At 44.0% G+C, this 18979-nt stretch overlaps 1 protein-coding gene across 1 annotated transcript; it reads left to right on the forward strand.

Annotated features, from left to right (window-relative positions):
* Window positions 1-1784: 1784 nt before the first annotated feature.
* Window positions 1785-2936, forward strand: LOC146980419 (carbohydrate sulfotransferase 5-like). The gene has a single exon (XM_085788673.1). It carries the CDS (start codon window positions 1785-1787, stop codon window positions 2934-2936), a length of 1152 nt encoding a protein of 383 aa, XP_085644799.1.
* Window positions 2937-18979: the final 16043 nt, after the last annotated feature.

Consider the following 18979-nt stretch of genomic DNA (forward strand, 5'->3'; position numbering starts at 1 on the left):
TTCTCATGGCGCAATTCAAACGGATCACGAAATAAAATTTTCCGTCCCGTTCATTTGAATGGCGAGTTTTTCAGAGTTGAGGTCCCATGGTGACCGTTACTTCCTGCTTCCGCTTAGGCTCTCTATTAAGTAGGTTTGGTCGCTCGTCAAATCTTATTAATCGGACCGAATAATATTATTGGTCAGACTTTTCTCAGAATTATATGAGAATGAAAAAATGATGAGTTTTTAACCCTGTTGGGTTTCTCTTACATTTTAATGTATCATCAGATTATTAATAGCATTTTAACTTAGACAAAGAAATGTGCAAAAGTTCCAGAAAGGTAAGTATTGCTTTAAGCTGTTCACTCTGTTTACTTATTTTGTCAGGTTTTTTTTTACCCTATCTTATGTTCTTAGTTTTTAGCTTTAACTCCAGTGTTTCCTCAGGGGGGTCTTCCACGCTGGGAGCTGTGTCTGGGCTGCTGCTGGGGGCGCTGTCCCTGGGTCCCTTCGGCTCGGCTGGCTGTGGTCTGTCGGGGTCGGGGGGTCGGGGCGCTGGTGCCCCCTGTGGCACGGCCTGCGACTCCTCCCAGTGTGGACGGCCCCAAAGATAGCGCTTCTTCAATCCTCAGTGTCCATGCCGGGGACGGCTCTCCACTCCGACACCCTGCTGTTCCGAAATACCCCCACTCCGAAACACCGCTGTCCCACGTGACGTTGTTTACTCTGTTGCAGCTTGTCTGTGAAACGCGCTGCTCAGGGACTGGGCAGATCTGTCCCACTTGCTTTCTCCCCGACTCCGTTGTTGGAGATCTCCCACACAATAAAAGAAATACACTTTTTTTCTCCCCCCTGCTCCGGCTGAACCCGGCTTGAGCTCACAGGGGGGCGAGGCTGCAGCCGCCGCTCGTGCTGACAGCTGACTGAGGGAGATGCTTTGGTTGGGTTTAGGCAATGAAGAAAGGAGTTGGTTAAGTTTAGTAAAAAGACCAGGTAGAGGCTAGACAGGCTAGAAGCAGAATGAACGTTACATTAATATGAAGTATTTGCTTGTTTTGCAGTTAATTTTGCACATGATCCGTTTGACCCCAAAAAGGAAAAAAGGATCATTGCGCACTGCACAGCCTCCGTTTCCTTTCTGATTAGGTCCGTCTGTCCGTTCGGAGTGGGGGGGTTTCCCCAATAGCCTTTTCGGAATAGCGGGGTCTTTAGAAAAAATAGAAAACCCCCCTATTACGATGAATGGAAGTCTACTTTCGGAAAGGCGGGGTTTCGAAAAGGCGGGGTGTAACCTGTCATGCTATGTCTCCCTAGTGTCAATAGTGAGAGTGTGCATGTGTGTGCATGTGTGTGTGTGCGTGTGTAGTACGGAGGGAGGGGCTTTATTTGTAATTGTTTTTTCTATGTTTCTATTTTTTTTCTTTCTTTTTTCTCTGTGTGTAAAGCACTTTGTGTTACATGTCTATGTAGGAAAAGTGCTCTATAAATAAAGTTTGATTGATTGATTGATTGATTGAATCAGAGTCAAGCCACCAAATGAACCACAGTTCGTTCATAATACTGAACACAGAACTGTAGTTTCAAACTAATCATGTTTCTGGTCAGTCCACTAATTTGTCCATCCATGTTATTTGTGTATAGAACATATTATCTGTTGTATCAGTCGATCAAACCAACCATAAGAGCTGTTTAATATCTGTCTCTCGCTGTCTTTTCTGTTGCAGAGGTAACACAGCTCCACAGAAGACGTAAAAAAACCATCCACATCTCGCAGAGGCCACTGCCAGAGACCGTTACCCATGATGCCCCGCTGCAGAGTGAGCCTCAGCACCATGCTTTACCTGGTGATCCTGCTGGGTGCAGCAGTGGTGCTGTTCTGTGCCTGGTTTGTCCAGTTCAATCCCTGCAGCTCTGCCTCCTCCAACGACAAGGTTCACGTTCTGCTGCTGTCGTCCTGGCGATCAGGCTCGTCCTTCCTCGGCCAGGTGTTCAGTCAGCACCCGTCTGTCTTCTATCTCATGGAGCCCGCTCTGCACGTGTGGGTTAAGCTGGAGAAACCCAAGAAAGGGGAGCTGCGCATGGCCCTGAGGGATCTACTGCGGAGTTTGTTCCAGTGTGACTTCTCCGTGATGGATCCCTACCTTCACAGCAACCAGTCCATGTTTGTGTGGTCTCAAAGTCGAGCTCTGTGCTCGCCTCCAGCCTGTTCTTTCGCACCACGCGGCCACTTAGGCGACCCGGATCGCTGCGAACAGATGTGCCGGCCCCCCAACATGCAGCAGGTGGAGGAAGCCTGCCACACTTACAGTCATGTGGTGTATAAAGTAGTGCGTGTATTTGAGCTGGAATCCCTCTACCCACTTCTGCAGGATCCAAGCTTAGACTTCCGCATCATCCACCTGGTCCGAGACCCACGGGCTGTGTTTCAGTCTAGGGAGGTGGTGGGTCCCCACTTGAAGGTAGATAACGGTGCTGTCTTGGAGCAGAGAAACTTCCCACCTGATGAGGTGCCATATGAAGTCATGCAGGAAATCTGCCGTAGCCATGTGCGCATCAATGACAGGGCCGTCCTGAAACCCCCTCCTTTTCTAAAAGGGCGTTACAAAATGGTCCGTTATGAGGATGTGGCACGCAACCCACTGGAGAAAATATCTGAAATGTATGAATTTGCAGGTCTTGAGATGACCCTGCAGGTGGGGGAGTGGATCTACAGAGTTACCCATGGAACAGACAAAGATGCTGGAGCAAAAGGCTATTTACGAAACACCACTCATGTGCCTGAGGCTTGGCGTACCCTGCTGCCACACAGCAAAGTCAAACGCCTCCAGGAGGTGTGTAAAGAGGCCATGTCATTGATCGGGTACAGGACAGTTAACAGTGAAGAAGAACAGAAAAAACTTGACATCGACCTGCTGGTGCCACGGAACCAAACGGAGCATCCAAGTGATAGTTAAAACATGAATGACAAAGGCAGACGACATGGGACAGAGGGGCTGATGCAAGATATTAGACAGATGTGCAGCCAAACTGCAAAAGAGAACCAGATTCACTGAGGGCGTATTCACACCAGGCTCGTCTGGTCCGCTTGAAACAGACTTTTCCTCTGGTGCGGACTTTTTGGGGAGGTGTGAATACAAACCAGCGGACTCTGGTGTGGATCAAACAAGTGAACCGAGACCACCTCTGCAGCTGGGACTCGGTCCACTTGTTTGATCGGCACCAGAGTCCCAAACGAACCCTGGTGCAATTCGCGTAGGGGAGAGCGGGGTAAGTAGTGCCAATTTTTACTTAAACTGCCTTTAAAGCAAGGGGATTATAATAATGCCCCCAACTAATATATGTACATATAGTTTAGGATGTTGTGCATCCCTGGGAACAATCACTTTGAATCTTAAATCAACTGTTTCAGAAATATAGCTTTAGAAAAAAAAAAAAAAATCTGGCACAACTTGCCCCCGGTGCGGGGTAAGTTGTGCCATTAGAGAGAATACACTGGGGTAAGTTGTGCCATTAGAGAGAATACACTGGGGTAAATTGTGCCATTAGAGAGAATACACTGGGGTAAATTGTGCCATTAGAAAGAATACACTGGGGTAAGTTGTGCCATTAGAGAGAATACACTGGGGTAAGTTGTGCCATTAGAGAGAATACACTGGGGTAAGTTGTGCCATTAGAGAGAATACACTGGGGTAAGTTGTGCCATTAGAGAGAATACACTGGGGTAAATTGTGCCATTGATAACTGAAGTAAAACAGATCATTTTAATGTCACAAATGTTAATGCTATATAAAAGCAAGACATTCAATACAAAATTAAAGCCAGAAGTGGCGATGATCGGGCCCTCGCTTGTCCCCATGCAGTCGCGGAGGCCTGAGCCACGCTGGGGGCTGTGGCGCAAAGAAACGCAATGTTTTGTTCATCCACCAGGCTACGAGCACAACCAGACTGGGCAAGTGTGTTCAGGGGCGGTCCCTCATCACACATGTTAAGTTTCAAGCAAATCCGTGCCCACTGCCATGTTTCTCCTATACACAGACAGCACTGCCACTGGCACAACTTAACCCAGGCCCTTTGGCACAAATTACCCCAAGCCCAGCATTTTGAGAAAAAAGGATTCCCCAGCTGTTTTGAGCTGGCATCATGCTAACTGTATAGACTCATGGTGTAGCTTAATAAAGCACTAAAACATGTGTGAACTGTTTTCAAAGTTATCTATAATTGTTCAAACATGGCAATCAAAAAACCTTGATCATAGAAATTTTACTTTGGAGGGCAAAAACTTGTTTTTTGAACATAAATGTGCTTTCCTCTCAAGCCATGTGTCTCCCTTCTTGATAGGATGAGTGAAATGGATGCCCCTTCAAAAATATGTGGTCACATGACCAACTTCTTCTATGGTTTTCTAGATAACAGGGGTGGAACTACTTGCCCCATGGCACAAATTACCCCACTCTCCCCTACGGTGTGAATGCAAACCGAACCTTTCCCGAACCAAATGCAAAATCCAAGCGCCTTTTTGGATTCAACAGGCTTCCGTTGTTGTCAGAAAATGTGGAAATGATCAACAATGAGCCGTGGGTCAACATGGAGCACAGATAGACACGCTGCCTCCTTGATATCTGGTCAGTGGAAAACATTTATCAGATGCTGGAGAGGACGCACCCGTCGCCGTTAACGATGCACATTCTTAATATTTTTTTAAAACTGATAACAGAAAGTCGTTATCCGATTAATAACCGTTAACAGAATGTGACTAGGCTTAAATGCCGATCGGCAACGCGGCATCCTGAGAGAATTATTATGTTTTTTGTTTGTCTGTTTTTTGCTGTGCCGTCCTTTTTCTCTCTTTTTTTTTTAGCGCACCATCCTTAAGACGCACATGCAGACGTGTGTGTGTTTGTTGTCTGACCATCGTCATGGTGACGGCTGCATAACGGCCACATATACAGCCTCCAAGTGATGAATAAGCACAGGACAGGTGCAACTGGAAATACTACCAAACTGAAAGGGCAGCAAGAAACGCATTCATGACCTCCATTGTGGACTTCTCGTGGAAGATCCCGCTGATAATTTTTATCCAATGATTGAGCGACTGTGGGACACACGTGCTTTTGTTTACAAAGTTGATCCGCTTGTGAAAAAATGCAATGTGAATACAAACCACAACAAGTAAAAAAAAATGTAGTCCGCACCAAAGCAAGTGAACTATGGGACATTCCTGGTGTGAATACGCCCTTAGATTTGCTGACAGCAAGTTGTGCCCTGAAGCCTCTGTAGAAACCAAGCATCACCTGATGCTCTGAACTACACATCACACATGGCTCTGTGCAGCAGCCTGAAAAAATCATTTGCAAGGCCACACATAGAAATAATTCAGTTTGAAATATAAGTGAGATGACGAAGAGGCTTTATTTAAAACAAAAATCGGGTCCATGCCTATGTTCCTACAGCCTTATGTTCCCACAGCCTTATGTTCCCACAGCCCTATGTTCCCACAAGATTTTTCTTAAAATTAGGCCCTATGTTCCCACTGGACTCTCTCTACCTATCTGGCCTGTCTTTTTTACTAAACTTAACCAACTCTTTTCTTCATTGCCTAAACCCAACCGATGGTGGGACCAAAGGGCTGTGGGAACATAGGGCCTAATTTTCAGTGACAACAAAAGTTAGAAATGTGGGAACATAGGGCTGTGGGAACATAGGGCTGTGGGAACATAGGAATGACCCCCAAAAATCAACAGCATTCATGACTGAGTAGTTCTCCACTTTATCTGCCTAGCCTGTGAATCATGTGGGCTCTTTTTGGCGATAGCTGCACACTCCCATGTACAAAGTGAATCTGGGGCTGGGTTTTGCACAGTGTAATCTTTCTGGTGGTGACAGTCACATTAGGGGAGGTAAGTTTACTTATAGCTCAATGTTGAACCAGCAGAGCCACACTTTGAATAACAGTTAATTATCTTTGGCTTCCACCTCTGCCTCCTCGTTTCTGTATTTTCTATCTGTTGAGCCTCTCTCCTCCCTTCGCTCAGGTGCCTGGTGAATATCAATAAATGGTCTTGGACTGCCATCTAGTGACCAGTCTTTGTAAGTAGTCATAGGCACAAAAAGGAGGAGACTATTGAGACCTGTAATCTCCACCTGTACCAACTCCATCACCATTGTCTTGTCTGGGTTGGGGCTGCCTCTGTGCTGCTGAGCTTCTTTCGCCTTTGTTGGAATTGGATTATTTCTCAATTTCTGTTTTATTATTAAATCCTTGGGATGTTCTGGATTTATTGGAGTCATGCTCACGTTATCTTTATTTTTCTATTGAGTTGGGATTAATTGCATTGGTGGAATTTTTTATCTGAAGACTATATGAAATTTGTGTGCAGTGAAGTTTTCAGGGTTGTTTTGTGACCAGTAATAATTGGGAAATTGTAAATTAAATGTTTTGCCTGTGTAATTTCTTGAATGTCTTCTTTCCCTTTTCTGTGTTTCCTTGCTGTAGTTTTCACGATGCTATGGCTTCCAGCTGGTTTGCCTGATGAAGGTCGTTTAGACCGAAACGTTGCAGCAATAAATATTCGATGAACCAAGTTATTCAGTGTGCTGGACTCCACTTTCTTTTCATGATCAGTCCGGACCTATGGATCCTAGTCCAACGCACCTGAAAAAATAGATGTGCGGAGACGCTCCCTCACAAACTCTTTCAGCTACAACATTGTTGTCATTGGAGGCATTGATGGTTTTTCTCGTAAGGTTAGCACAATTGTTTGGACGAAGTGCACATATATCTATAATTACTAAATACTTGAGTGCCCCATAGACATGTAATTGTATTTGTGCTGCAGATAGTGTATCTTGGTGCAGCCTCAAACAACAGGCCTCAACCACCCTGGCATTCTTCCAGGAATCTGCCGACAAGTTTGGTGTTCCTCTCAGGTGAAGGAATATTATAAACTAGGAGATTTTACATTTGTATGACACCTCACATCACTACAAGGACACAACCAGAAAGGACAAGGCATGGAACCAAATTGCCTAGGTTTTGGGAGTGGACGGTGAGTTTAACCTACAAAGAAATTACCACGAATGACTGTTTTATTAATGAGTGCAAATTGTATTAAGTGCTTGTTAACATGTTATTCAGTCTAGAAATCCGTTGGGTACCCATGCATTACAATGAACAAGTTTTTTTTTAGATTTTCTCCCCCACTATCAGTTGACTTGAGAGAAAAAAGTAGTACATTCAGGTACTAGTAATTCTGAAATATGTCCTTATTATGATGTTGTTTTATAGCTCTGGGAAGCACATACTCATTTGGAAAATAAACTTAGGCTATTCTTGTGATAGCTGCCTTTACTTTACAATCACAAGTCTTGTTGTGTGGGATTTGAAGAGAAAAAAGAATACATTTTAAAGCAAATCTCTATTTCATCTCTGCATTAATTCACAAATTTTCTATTGGAATATTTTTTCATGTAATTTTTAGGGGTGGTCTCAAACTTATTTAAAAAGTATGTAAACAACAAATATATTGTGTGCAATATTTTATTTTCAAACACAAACCACACAACTGCTGTGTGAGTATGTAGCTACACATCATTGTCCTCAATGTCTTGGCAAATCTCACACCATTCTATCCTGCCAAGACACACACACCGCCTTCTGGGGAGTTAAAGCAGAAGTAAGCGATCCGGTGGTTTTGGCTAATGCTGCGTTCCAGGCAGGCTTTTGAAACCGTAAATTACAGCTTCAAGTCACAACTTACGACTTTGTAGCGTTCCAGGCAACCCACTCGTGTTCCTCCGACCTGTTTTACCTGTGAAAGTCACTATAACGGCCACTCATAACTTCTGACCCGTGAACTCGTACCAGATCGAACTGGTACCACTTCACAGGTCGGAAAAACACCAGTTACGAGTTTCCTTGAACGCACCATAACAGTCCTCGTCCCTACGTCACCACATTCAGGCGCATCCCTTGGCTGCACACACAGAGAGGACTGCCCCTTTATGCCGTTCTCTCTCCTCATTGGATAAAGGTTGTAGGATACAAGGAAAGTTTTCTCCTGGGCTCAGAGCAGAGCAGAGTGACTGACAGACCCGTGTTTCAGACCAAACACTCTATAGAAGTGATTGCTGTCGGAAGATACAACTATTTAAGACTTAGATTAACACAAATATATCACTTACTTCTGCTTTAAAGTAGGAGGTGAAGATTTCCCTGACGTTACAGGCCTCCCTTAAAGCTCTGTTTCCTCCAATGTTCCGAGCAGGAGCCATGTGTCTCCCGGTTACTGCTATTGCTGCTATTCTGACATGCCGCTATTTCGACATTGACTTCTAATTGTCAAAAAAAAAAAAATTTCATTGTCGGAGTAGCGGCATTTTACTATTTTTTCAAACATTCCACTTTGCCGACATTGATTACGTTATAGTCAGACGTGTCCTTCTGATTTTTTTTTGTTTTCATCTGAGACACTGTTTCTCATACACATATAGGCCTATAAGAGAGAAGAAAAAAACAAACTCTAGTGTGACGTCCGACAAGGATCAAACTCACCAAGTTTAAAAACACACCGGCAGCAGCGCACACTGATCTGCTACTGAGACTGTTATTATTCTGTCACCTGAGTTAACGAGGTGCACGTGAGTTTGGAGCTGACGAGAGAATAAAGAGTGAGACAACGCGGCCCTGAGGAGGAACTGTGAAGGACTCAGCTGTAATGGAAAATGACCTAAACCGAGTCCAGTAGATCTGTGACTGTGTAGTGGGAAGGCGTTCAAAGTAATGGTAACTATCGTCCTGCTTTAACATCTAGGTAAAAGAAGAAAAAAGATTTTCTGGGATAAAGGGGCAGATTACATGAGATTATTCTTCTTTCTGCTCCCTTTTGTTGAGATTTGGGATTGCCCGATGTCGCCATGTATCTCGCTTTCTTGCGCCCGCCCTCCGCCCGTTGTCTTCTGTGTCACTTTGTTGTCACTTTGTAGATGCTCCACAGAACGCATATGGCTAATTAATAGAGGGTATGCGTTTACGTCACGTTGCCCTCGGCAACGCCCCGTTCGATCGGACTGAGTGGCAAAACAAGCGTCCCTCAACATGCTGGCAGATAGCGGTGGACTCATAAACTGGATAAAATATCTTATATCAAAACAAATTGATGTCAAAAGGAATCGACAACCAGCTCCACAAAACCGTCTGCTACAATGGTACCAAGCAGTAACAATATAGGGCAGTAGATTTAAAGATATGGGCTGTTTTAACCAGGAATGCTGCCTGTCGCAATAATGCGACTTTGGCGCACCTTCTAGGTTAAGGTATTTGCATTTGTATGGATTTGGTACCTTCCTGCCCCCCCCCCCCCCCCCCCTGCACGTGCCTTTATTAGCTCTATATGCCGCTGCTGCTGCATAAGGGGGCCCCACAGAAAGAATAGCCTAGGGGCCCATGACTACCTTAATCCACCACTGTCTGTGATTTATAAAGGGAAGTTTGCTTACAAGTGTACGTACGCAGGGTTTTATAAGTGTGAATATTTTTTGGCGCACGCAAAACTTGGCTTTTGGGCATACGTACCCTCTTAGTAACGATCCCACGCACAGTTTTATAAATGAGACCCCAGATCCAGCATACACTCCACCGTCGCTTGTTCTCCCAAAGTCCCCCACTTGAATAACCCTGAATCTGTAGTCAGCATCTACGAGTGCCAGGAGTACAATAGAAAATGTTTTCTTATAGTTAAAGTATTGGCTCCCAGACAGTGGCGGTGCTTGGATGTGAACATGTTTTCCATCTATTGCACCCAGGCAATTGGGGAAGTTCCATTTTTCCAAGAAGCCCTGGGCCACTTCCCTCCATGTCTCTTCTGTCAGGCTGGGTAGAAACCTCCCCATCATAACATTTTCAATAGCAACACACACCATATGGACAGAATTCCTGACGGTGCTGGGTAACACCCCGCCTTTTCGAAACCCCGCCTTTCCGACAATAGGCTTCCATTCATCGTAATAGGGGGGTTTTCTATTTTTTCTAAAGACCCCGCAATTCCGAATAGGCTATTGGGGAAACCCCCCCACACTCCGAACAGGCAGACGGACGTAATCAGAAAGGAACCGGAGGCTGTGCAGTGCGCAATGCGCATTGATCCTTTTTTGGAGTCAAACGGATCATGTGCATAACTAACTGCAAAACAAGCACTTCATAATAATGACATACAGTGGGTACGTAAAGTATTCAGACCCCTTTAAATTTTTCACTCTTTGTTTCATTGCAGCCATTTGCTAAAATCAAAAAAGTTCATTTTATTTCTCATTAATGTACACTCAGCACCCCATCTTGACAGAAAAAACACAAATGTAGAAAGTTCCACAAAGTCAACTCACTGCAGCCCTCCACCAGTCGGGGCTGTATGGCAGAGTGGCCCAACGGAAGCCTCTCCTCAGTGACAGACATATGAAAGCCCCCATAGAGTTTGCCAAAAAACACATGAAGGACTCCCAGACTATGAGAAATAGGATTCTCTGGTCTGATGAGACGAAGATTGAACTTTGTGGCATTAATTCTAAGCGGTATGTGTGGAGAAAACCAGGCACTGCTCATCACCTGCCCAAAGGGCTGCAGTGATAGTTGACTGTCTGGAACTTTCTCCCATCTCCCCACTGCATCTCTGGAGCTCAGCCACAGTGATCTTTGGCTTCTTCTTTACCTCTCTCACCAAGGCTCTTCTCCCACCATAGCTCAGTTTGGCTGGACGGCCAGGTCTAGGAAGAGTTCTGGTCGTCCCAAACTTCTTCCATTTAAGGATTCTGGAGGCCACTGTGCTCTTAGGAACCTTGAGTGCTGCAGAAATTCTTTTGTAACCTCCAATGAAGGAGTAGAACCATCTCAAGGAGGATCAGAAGGAATGGACAGCATGCCAGTTAAATATGAGTGTCACAGCAAAGGGTCTGAATACTTATGACCATGTGATATTTCAGTTTTTCTTTTTTAATAAATTTGCAAAATTTTCTACATTTCTGTTTTTTCTGTCAAGATGGGGTGCTGAGTGTACATTAATGAGAAATAAAATGAACTTTTTTGATTTTAGCAAATGGCTGCAATGAAATAAAGAGTGAAAAATTTTAAGGGGTCTGAATACTTTCCGTACCCACTGTATAACGTTCATTATGCTTCTGGCCTGTCTAGCCTCTACCTGGTCTTTTTACTAAACTTAACCAACTCCTTTCTTCATTGCCTAAGCCCAACCAAAGCATCTCCCTCAGTCAGCTGGCAGCACGAGCGGCGGCTGCAGCAGCCTCACGCCCTGTGAGCTCAAGCCGGGTTCAGCTGCGCTCGAGTGGAGCAGGGGGGGAGAAAAAAAGTGTATTTCTTTTCAGGGGTGCAAACTCATCAGGGGTAAAAAAGGTGACAAGATACCGACCCCCTAGAGGGGTCCAGGGGCATGCTCCCCCAGGAATCTTTTTAAAAACCAACTTTAAAGGTGAATTTACAGTCAATTTTAGCATGAGACTAGGGTCCAGATTTACTCAGGTTTGCACAGCTTTTGCTCGTGTTAAACCTGCACAATCTCTCTCTCCCCAGTCTGTGGTCAGTTTATCCAGATATCGCCTGTCAGGAAATTTGCTCCAACGTTTGTTTTAGGAGAAATACAGAGGTAGTATGAGAGGCTGGTAGGCTACATCCATGCTAGCGGCACGTCTCAGAGGCAGTAGCCGGTCTACTGAACCGATAGCCCGGGGCCGACGGTTCACGGTTTTGTCAGTCCCTCCAGGATTTCGCAGGCTTTTTTTGTGATTGTTGCGGCCTAAAATGCCTGAATTTGCGGCCACATTTTGAAAAAATTGCGGCGCATGTTGCGATGTTTTAAGCCCTTTTGTTGCGATTAAATTGCGGGAGACAGCAAAAGTTGCAAAAAAAAGTTGCAGTTTTGTTCTGAATAATTAAAAATCAAAGGAAAATTTAAAATTTTGAAATGTCACAAATTAATGTGAGGTCCTGTTATACCAGCAATTTTCCACTTGTTAAGAAAGGCACAGGAAAATTATATAGAGTTCAACGTTGTTTTACTTTTAATTAAAATGTCTGTTTAAAAATCGTGGTAAAAGAACTGTTTTATTAAAACAGTCCAGTTTTTGAATAAAAAGGGGAGGGTGGCTACTCAAGTCCAGGGCCAGGGCCTTAGGATGGGGGAAGGGGCACCTGGCCGCCGGCTGCTCCGCTCCGGCCCTGCAGTGGCGCACTCACTGGATTCCCCCTCGGCGAGTGCTGCGGGGGGGGGGACACAGCCTCGGGTGGTCAACCAGGACAACTCACACACTCAACACGTTCAACTCAGCTTGTGTTCCTTTACTTATCACTTTGTGCAGCCACGCTGTTCCTCCGTGGACTCACTTTCAACCACCGCTCCGTCCAGACTCACTCTCTGCTGTGTAACTCGCGGAAAGCACCGACAATTGGTCCAATTTGCGGAAAAGTTGCGGTGATTGTACAAAATTGCAAGATCGCAAAAATTCGCGGGGATTGGCTGAATTTGCGTTAATTGTTGCGATCGCAACATCGCGAATTCCTGGGTGGACTGTTTTGTGGTCATGGTTTTCGGTTCGGTTTGGTATAAATTGATCATTGGGAAAATCAATCATGTCTTGTATATTCAGGTTAAAACTGAAAGAATGAGGCAGTCTGACATCTGATACATCATTGTGACAGACTGAGGTTAAAAGTAGGTGAGATTCTGGTGGCAAGAGAGGAGACATCGATAGTTCCAACATGTTTTAATTTATTGGGCAAAGAAAGTTATCTAACAAATGCTAAGAACAATTAGATATTCACTGAAATATATAACCTATATTTATTAATTGTGGTTCTTACAAAAATTATATCTTATAAAATATAAAAGCTAAAATGTCTCTTAAAGCTCTGCCCCTTTAATTAGTGCATACAAAATAATTTAACTTTAGCCTACTACTTTTACAACCACATTATTTACCAGCAACATAAAGTGAAACAGAGGCAGAGGTGTCCTGCCACAGTCAGTCAACCTCCTCCTCCTCCCCCTCCTCCTGCTGCTCAGGTCGCTGCAGCGCTAATAAATGCTAAACGCGCTAATCGCTAATTGGCCGCGATCGCGATCATGACACACGCGGTCCCATACAGCACCTATACAATGCTGCTGACGCATCTTCTAGCTCCGACTCTTTCACTCGCCATGCTCACAAACGTTTCCAGTGCCCAGCTGATACGCTGCTCTGCTTCTTCTTGTTGTTTACCCATAGCAGCCATGCTACAGGGCAGATTGTTTCTTAGAACAGGCATGTTTAGATGTCGCACTGTACAGCCCTGGGTTTACCGCTGGCTGGTTAAACTCTTTATAGGAGACTAGGGTTGTTGGGTATACCGGTACTAGAGTGGTACCGGGGTACTGACGCATTTAAAACGGTACCATACTACGCTTAGATGGGACCGGTACTTTCATTTAGCGCCGCCGGCAGCGGTGACGTCGCCGCGTGAAGTCGCCGCATTGTAATTTGAGCCGAGGCGAGTGAGCGAGCCACAAACGAAGCAAGGTGCTGTTTTTATTACCGTTACAGCGCCACCTGGCCATGTGCCTGTGTTTATGTGTGTGTCTGTGTGTGTGCGCGAGAAAGACAGGCCGCCACAGACTCGTTAATTAATGCAAACACAGCTGGTTGATAAGTTTCATTTTTACCGCGGATCACCACTGGCATGCTCTCTCTCTCTCTCTCTGTCTCTGTCTGTCTGTCTCTCTCTCTCTCTGTCTCTGTCTGTCTGTCTCTCTCTCTCTCTCTCTCTCTCTCTCTCTCTCTCTCTCTCTCTGTCTGTCTGTCTCTCTCTCTCTCTCTCTCTCTCTCTGTCTGTCTGTCTCTCTCTCTCTGTGAGTGAGTTTTTTTCCTTTTTATTTTGCGGATCTAGAGCAGTGAGCGAGTGAGCGAGCACCTGATAAACAGCGGATGCGCACCAGATGATTGACCGGGGCAAAACCTGAAACGAGAGGCATACAGAGAGGAAAACACCCATCGGCTACAATATAAGGTAGGTAGCCTATGTCCAAAAGGCTTTGTCCTGTCGTCACGACGTGAGTGAGGGAGGATGGTGGTTCAAGTTTAGTGATGAGGAAACTGTCACTGCAGCTGTCAGCAGCTGCTCCAAACAGACACGTTACAAACTTTATTTTGAAGGGACAGATTAGATGTTGATTTTGTTAAAATTGACTGCACCCAAACATTAAGCATATCTGTCGGCTGCTGTCTTATTGTTCAGTCGACCCCCCACAATAGGCCTATTTGTTTGCAGAATGATGATGTTGTTGTTGTTGTTGCGGCTGCAATATGTTATTCATGCAGAGGATAGCCTACAAGCGGAGTTTTTTTTTCTTCCATATTGCCCATTCACTCTGAGTTGACTTAGGATACTCTGTGAAGTGAAAGTCTGAGTTTTCAGTTCCAGAACAGCTGATCTGAGTTGGATAAGTCAACTCTGAGTAGCTACGTTGAGCTCCTACCTACTAGTGAAAAGCCATCATGAAAAGAAAAGGAAAAAAACAAACAAAAGTAACACAGCTGCGGCCGTAGTGAGAATCACTGACTGAGTTTTAGATGCGGTCAACTTTTAATTTTGAATTTAACATAACTTTCTTTTAATATTGAGGAAGTGGGATGTTGCTCAATGTTTTTGTTTTGTTTTATTATAGATAGATAATTGCAATCAGCTGAATGAAATATAAAAACAGTCTGCGATGGCTCCTCACTTTGCTTTTATTCATATTCAAAGTAAAAGTTCATTCAGGATATTTCAACGTGATGGCCACAGCCGTGGCCACACAGCCATGATACAAGGGTAGTAGCCCTTTGCACCTACACTCACACTATATACCATGTTTCTATATTTATGTTACCATATTTTGTTTATGGGCATTATACATTCAATTAAGTTAACATTTAAATATTGAAATAACTCACACACAGGTTTTGGTTGTATACAATATACTTTATTATTTGACAGTACATTAGTTTCTATTTGAGCACACATGTTTAGTTAGCTTTTGTTCAGTATTGTTTCTAATTTCTCTTTTGTTCTTTGAGTTACCGGTGCTGCTGGTGCTGTTGGTGCGGCTGCTGGATCCTCCAGATAAAAGGATCCACCCCCACAAGCTCGACCATTTTATAACAGGCAGCACTAATTGGGCCAACCCAAGGACCGGTGCACCGTGGGGGGAAATTTAGTGTTTTAGTTATGTTTATTATTTTCCTTAGATCATTAGTAATTTCAGTTTTGTTTGGTTATGTATAGACTGTGTTTATTCTATAAGTTACCTTTCCTAAGTTGTTTTGTTTGTGAATTAGTTGTGGTCTTTTGTGTTTAGGGTTTAAGTTAACCCCTCCTTTGTTAGTATGGGCTGACCACCCAGTATATAAGTTTGCCCTTGTGTTCATTAGTTAGGTCTGTTTAATTCTGTTCTGTTTTGTCTTGTTAGTTTATTCAGTTGACTTTTGTACAGTTCTGTTAATTTGAGTAATTTTGTTTCTGTATGTTTTGGGTAAATAAAAACCCCTTTTTACTATCTGTTGTCCTCATTGCAACTGACTCGGTCCCTCACAAGCACCAACAACACACTTCTCATCCTGCTGAAAACAGAGAAGGACACTTATTTAAACTGATCTTAAATGCGGCGGCAAATTAGAAACACGAAATTGCGTTGTTGGAAAACAATATAATAGGCTATAAAAAATATAATAATAAAATAATATTTTTATCTGTGGGAAACCTGCAAGTGCTATGTGCGGCTGGGGAAGCGAAACCGTTCGGCTCAGAGAACGAGAGCTCGTCTAAATGAATCTTAATGTTGCTCCTGTTGTAAAACTAAGTGAATTATTTCTGCTTCAACATGATCGGACTGAGAAGGAAAGGACAGTCCCGTCAGACATTGCCAGCGAGCAGGTTATGTTCACAGGATCAGTTGAGTTTAAGTTACCTCTCTTCCTGGAACTGAAAACTCAGTTTCCCTCATCTCAGGGTTCACTCTGAGTTTTCACATAACCCGCTTTCTGGAGAATACCCCCCTGGTCACTGAAAACTATGAATGATCTTTGTGACTCTGTACATCTCTTTGATATCGCCAAACCGCGTAAACCCGACTAATTAAATAGGCTATTAAAATCAAATTCAGTCATGCTGCCTGTTCCCCATTTCGTATTTTTGATCTGAGCCTAAAATTTAATTATGAAAAACCACATGTTTTCGTTTTTTTTGTGTTAGATTAAAAAATAAAAACAAAATAAACTGTCATTATTTCATGAAAGCTCTTCTTCAGTCTCAGCTGGATGAAGCGCAGGATAAAGTGCGAGTGCACCGAGTGTACACAACAACAACAACAACAACAACACACTCGCATATCAGTTGCACATACAGTGGGTACCAGTTTCATTTGGACGTTTCCCTCACGTAACGCGTGATTCACGCGTTGCGTGAAATTGTAGGTCACACTGTAGCCACTAGGTGGAAGCATCGTACTGAGATGCAGCTCAAAAGATTTTGGGATAATTCCACGTTTGACCACAACGTAGCTGCAATGGAGAGTGGCGCTGTTCATAGGCCATAGGTACTTCATTTGCAGCTGTGGTCGAGAGAGCTAGAGAGTGGATGGAGAGAGGGACTGCTACGCCGGTCAATCAGATCAATGTTGTTGTTTTATTGTTTCACAGTGGTTACAGTAGCCTACGTTCAACAGGGTCAGTGGTTCTCAGCCTTTTGGGGGTCCCCTGCATATTTTTGATCTCTCCTGTAGCCTGGCTGGGTGGCTCCAAGTTTGAGTAGTTTGAGTTCTGCAAGTTCTGGTGAATGTAACAATCCACTCATAGACGATCGCTCCGTCCGTGCCAGCAGCCTGGACCCGATGCTGCTGGACTCACGAGCGGAGCAATAATGCACATCTGTCAGCAGCTGCTCTTGAAGGGACAGATTAGATGCTGATTTTGTTAACAGTGACTTTGTTGCATCCAAACATTTAGCATATCTGTCGGGTGCTGTCTCTTATCCGGTACAAAGTGGGAGATGACAGAACTACTTTAATCGAGGGAAAGCTACATTGTTGCGAGTTGACTCCGGACGGCGTGTGCACATGCACTAAGCCTGTGAATATTATCGTTTGTCCCGGACTCCCGGTCATAGTTATCTCAAGGAAATTTAAATCGAATGCAACTGGACTTGGTTATTCGTCTAGGAAGACGTTTCACCTCTTGCATTCGATTTAAATTTCCTTGAGATAAGTGCACACTGTTTCTGCTGTCAATTCGGTCATAGTTCATTTGTAACGTGTTTTCTTCATTCTTCATTAGGCTAATGTTAACACTAGAACCACCCAGATGGTCTCACACAGACGTTTGTGTTTTTCTTACATAAATGACTTTGTTTACATTAAAACTACAGGTCTATCAGTCCGTGACTTTTCCATGTGTGATGGTTTCTGAAGCTTACAACTTACACAAATGAAACATTCGATTTCTGGGCATTTATACCTCGGGTCGACAATAGCTTATTTTTTTCTTCAATTATTGTTTTCATCTACAGTTATATTTATCATAATATGCCCAATTCGGGAGGGAGAGAGGGGGGAGAGAGTGCCGCGGTCATGTTACATAATGTAACAGTTTCCAGAAAAATACAAAACAGTATATTTATTCATGTTACCCTCTGTTTAGGTAGATAAAGGTCTCAGTCACATTTGAATAAAGATAATGCAATTAGGCTAAATATCATAGGATCTTTTTTTTAAAGATAGGCCTATTTTATTTTTAGTTCCATAATTCAGAGATGATTTTCACTTAACGAAATGAAACGAAACAATGAAGCCTACAGTTTTGTCCTCCGGCTTATGAAAAGTGTGAGGAGAGGTAGCTACTGTAAGAACCGGTTTTTCTAAGCTGACTGAACAGCTGTGTGAAGTTCTGTGGGGGGCAGGGCTGAAGTATCCACAAGCACACCTATTGATCAGAGATAAATGAAGGTGCTAATGTGTCGCTGATGTGTCTATTAAGCTGGTCCTACAGACCGCTGCATATAAACCACACTGTAGCATTTTCACCCAGCCTCGCTTTCAATAAAACACACACTAGCATTCTATAGCCTAATTGCAATCAGTGAAATATATGAAATCAATATAAAACACAATTTAAATATGAGAGTTGCTGTTGCTCTAGTTTAATAGCGCTGCAGCTGCATTTGAGTCGAGTGTTTCAGAGTCGGCCGGCTGTAAACCAGCTGACCCGACTGACTTTTTTTTTTTTGCGGTCACATCAGCACGGCTGCATCTTCGGTCGCGGCTGCTGTGGCATTAGCCCATATTGCCCTATGGCCAGTCCGTCCCTGTCACTGGTTGTTTGTGTTGTCTGTCAAAACATGGATGAATGAAACCTATATCCACACATCTTGTAGCCTATTTCTATCGAGGGAAAGTTATTTCAGGATCTCCTGTTTTATCGCCCAGCCCGAAAGTGACATAGGCTATTGCCCGTTCATTCATGAGAAATCATCCAGCTACACTCTCAGTCAAACAAGGTGGGGAATGAACACTACTGTAGTTGGCTCATTTTAAAAACACACCGGCAGCATCGCCCACTGAGTTAATTAACTGCTGTGTGGAAAACCACGCTGTGGTCCATAATCGCGGTGCAGATGGGTGTGTTTGGAGCTGACAAGAGGATCGATAAAAGAGAGTGAGACGTATAGCTGCCGTCGTTACATTTTTCTCATTGAAAAACTATACTGTATTATTATTATATTGCATTCCCCATTCGTGTTCACTGCTCCGTGCTGCTGTCTTATAGAGGCGATCTGCTGCTCACAGATGCCACCTGGCGGTTGTTTGGGCACATTGCAGCTTCTGGTGAAAACACAATTACTCCTCCACAAAAAATCCGCGTGAGCCTCCTCCCGTGACTCACGCGTGAATCTCGCGTGAAACCGTCCAAATGAAACTAGTACCCACTG

The sequence above is a fragment of the Trachurus japonicus genome, chromosome 10, assembly GCF_045865225.1.
Source record: "Trachurus japonicus isolate A0001 chromosome 10, Traja_1.0".
In the NCBI taxonomy this organism is placed as follows: Eukaryota; Metazoa; Chordata; class Actinopteri; order Carangiformes; family Carangidae; genus Trachurus; species Trachurus japonicus.